Source organism: Salpingoeca rosetta (assembly GCF_000188695.1).
Source record: "Salpingoeca rosetta unplaced genomic scaffold supercont1.2, whole genome shotgun sequence".
Lineage (NCBI taxonomy): Eukaryota > Choanoflagellata > Craspedida > Salpingoecidae > Salpingoeca > Salpingoeca rosetta.
In genome coordinates this window covers 1,870,687-1,872,271 of record NW_004754932.1, presented here as the reverse complement: position 1 = coordinate 1,872,271, position 1,585 = coordinate 1,870,687, and the positions used below count along the sequence as shown (strand labels likewise).

At 55.4% G+C, this 1,585-nt stretch overlaps 2 protein-coding genes across 2 annotated transcripts in view; both read left to right on the top strand.

The window, feature by feature from the left end:
* The first annotated feature begins 626 nt into the window (after window positions 1-626).
* On the top strand, window positions 627-1,232 carry PTSG_11666 (uncharacterized protein). Its single transcript, XM_004998388.1, has 2 exons — window positions 627-890; window positions 1,055-1,232. Exons 1-2 carry the CDS (start codon window positions 684-686, stop codon window positions 1,097-1,099), a joined length of 252 nt encoding a protein of 83 aa, XP_004998445.1. The 5' UTR covers window positions 627-683; the 3' UTR covers window positions 1,100-1,232.
* A 321-nt stretch (window positions 1,233-1,553) lies between these two features.
* Window positions 1,554-1,585, top strand: part of PTSG_00972 (uncharacterized protein) — a 2,915-nt gene continuing 2,883 nt past the window's right edge. The window contains exon 1 of the mRNA XM_004998387.1: window positions 1,554-1,585. This exon is cut by the window's right edge and continues 254 nt beyond it. The gene's annotated coding sequence lies outside the window, so the exon portion shown is untranslated.

The following is a 1,585-nucleotide window of genomic DNA, read 5'->3' as shown; positions in this document are numbered from 1 at the left end:
GAGAGTGAGTGAGTGAGTGAGTGAGTGTGTGTGTGTGTGTGTGTGTGTGTGTGTGTGTGTGTGTGTGAGTGAGTGAGTGAGTGAGTGTGTGTGTGTGTGTGAGTGTGTGTGTGTGTGTGCGTGTTTGTTTGTGCGTGGTGCCATCGAACTGTGTCGCTGCGCCAATGGGGCTGATCAGACAAGCAAGCTCTTCCTTCATGTTGCTTCAGCCCACCCACTGTATCCGATCTCGCTTCCCTTGCTCGTATAGGTGGTTGTGACACACTCATGAAAGAGACAGTTGGCCTCCCCCCTGTTCCGTGTGCCGTTTTTATTTGCCTTGTGTTCCTCATCATCGACTTACTCGTACTGGCATTCATTGACCTACCAAGCCCCTAGCCCTCCCTCCACCTCGCTCGCTGACACCCTTTGAGCGAGTTTACTTCCCTCGCATTATACCGCCTGAAAAGCTGCCAAGCCGATAGGTGCACACAACACGACACCACAACCCAACGACACACAACGACACACAACGACACACACACACACACACACACACACACACACACACACACACACACACACACACACACACACACAACACTGCTTGCGAAGCTGCTCGCATCGTTGCCAAAATCGCCACACTTGTTCCGTCACCCACAAGCACAACACCAATACGAACGAACGAACCGAAACAACACCCCATGACGGTGTTGGATTCGTCTGAGTCTGAGGTGGTTGACGGCACGTCGTCTCAGCATGGTGGCATTGAGACGGTCGCCGTGCCCACGCGCCGTGGCCCCCGACCCCCTTCAACCCAGCTGCAGGACGAGTATGACTGGGAGACATGCATTGGCCTCTGCTGTGGCGGCTTCCTCTGCTGGCCATGCATTGGCAAGGAGAAGGCATCGGTGAGAGTAAGCGGAGAGGGAGGTGCGAGAGGGTGAGGCAGTCGGGTAACAGAACACAACTATTGAGAGCAGTGGTGGAGGTGGAGCTACCACGGGCAGACTACCTCATGGCTGTGCTAACGCCTGCTCTCGTTCATATGCTTTCATGGTGGGGTTGGTCTCAGGAGTATGGCCGCTGCTTCCTGGCTGTTGTCCTGTGGTGCTGGTGAATGAGGAGGCTGGGAGAATGGCGACCACTGCAATCACCCTCACTTCCCGCACCACCCGCGTGGCAACTGTCGCTCTTGCCTGTCCGCCCTCTTGCTTGTTTGTTTGAAATGCTTGAACCCTAACCAAGCCCGCTGGTGCTCCTTCCTTCTTTCCTTCTTGATGTTGTTGTTGGCTTGATTGTGTGTGCTGGCACCCTCCTCGCTCGCTCCTCAGCTTCTCTCTCCTTGCTTCCTTCTGCCCTGCGTTCGCCTGCTCATTCCCCTCACCCCGCCCTGCGTTCGGGCCCTCCTCCTGCTTCTGGTAAACGAACGAACCGACCAAACACTCAGTGGAGGGAAGGAGGGAGGTGGAGGTGTGTGGAGCGAGCAGTGGAGGAGGGCAGTCCTGTCGATCTCCAAACAGCAAGCAACAAGCAAGCAACAAGCAAGAAGCAAGCCACGTTATTTCCTCCAAACAACAACCGCACAAAACTCACAGAAGCGAGT

Excerpts from the sequence above, each read along its gene's own strand:
- PTSG_11666 (XM_004998388.1), top strand. The coding sequence starts at position 684 with ATGACGGTGTTGGATTCGTCTGAGTCTGAGGTGGTTGACGGCACGTCG. Across the intron at positions 891-1,054 it reads TTGGCAAGGAGAAGGCATCG|GAGTATGGCCGCTGCTTCCT; the intron begins GTGAGAGTAAGC and ends GGTTGGTCTCAG.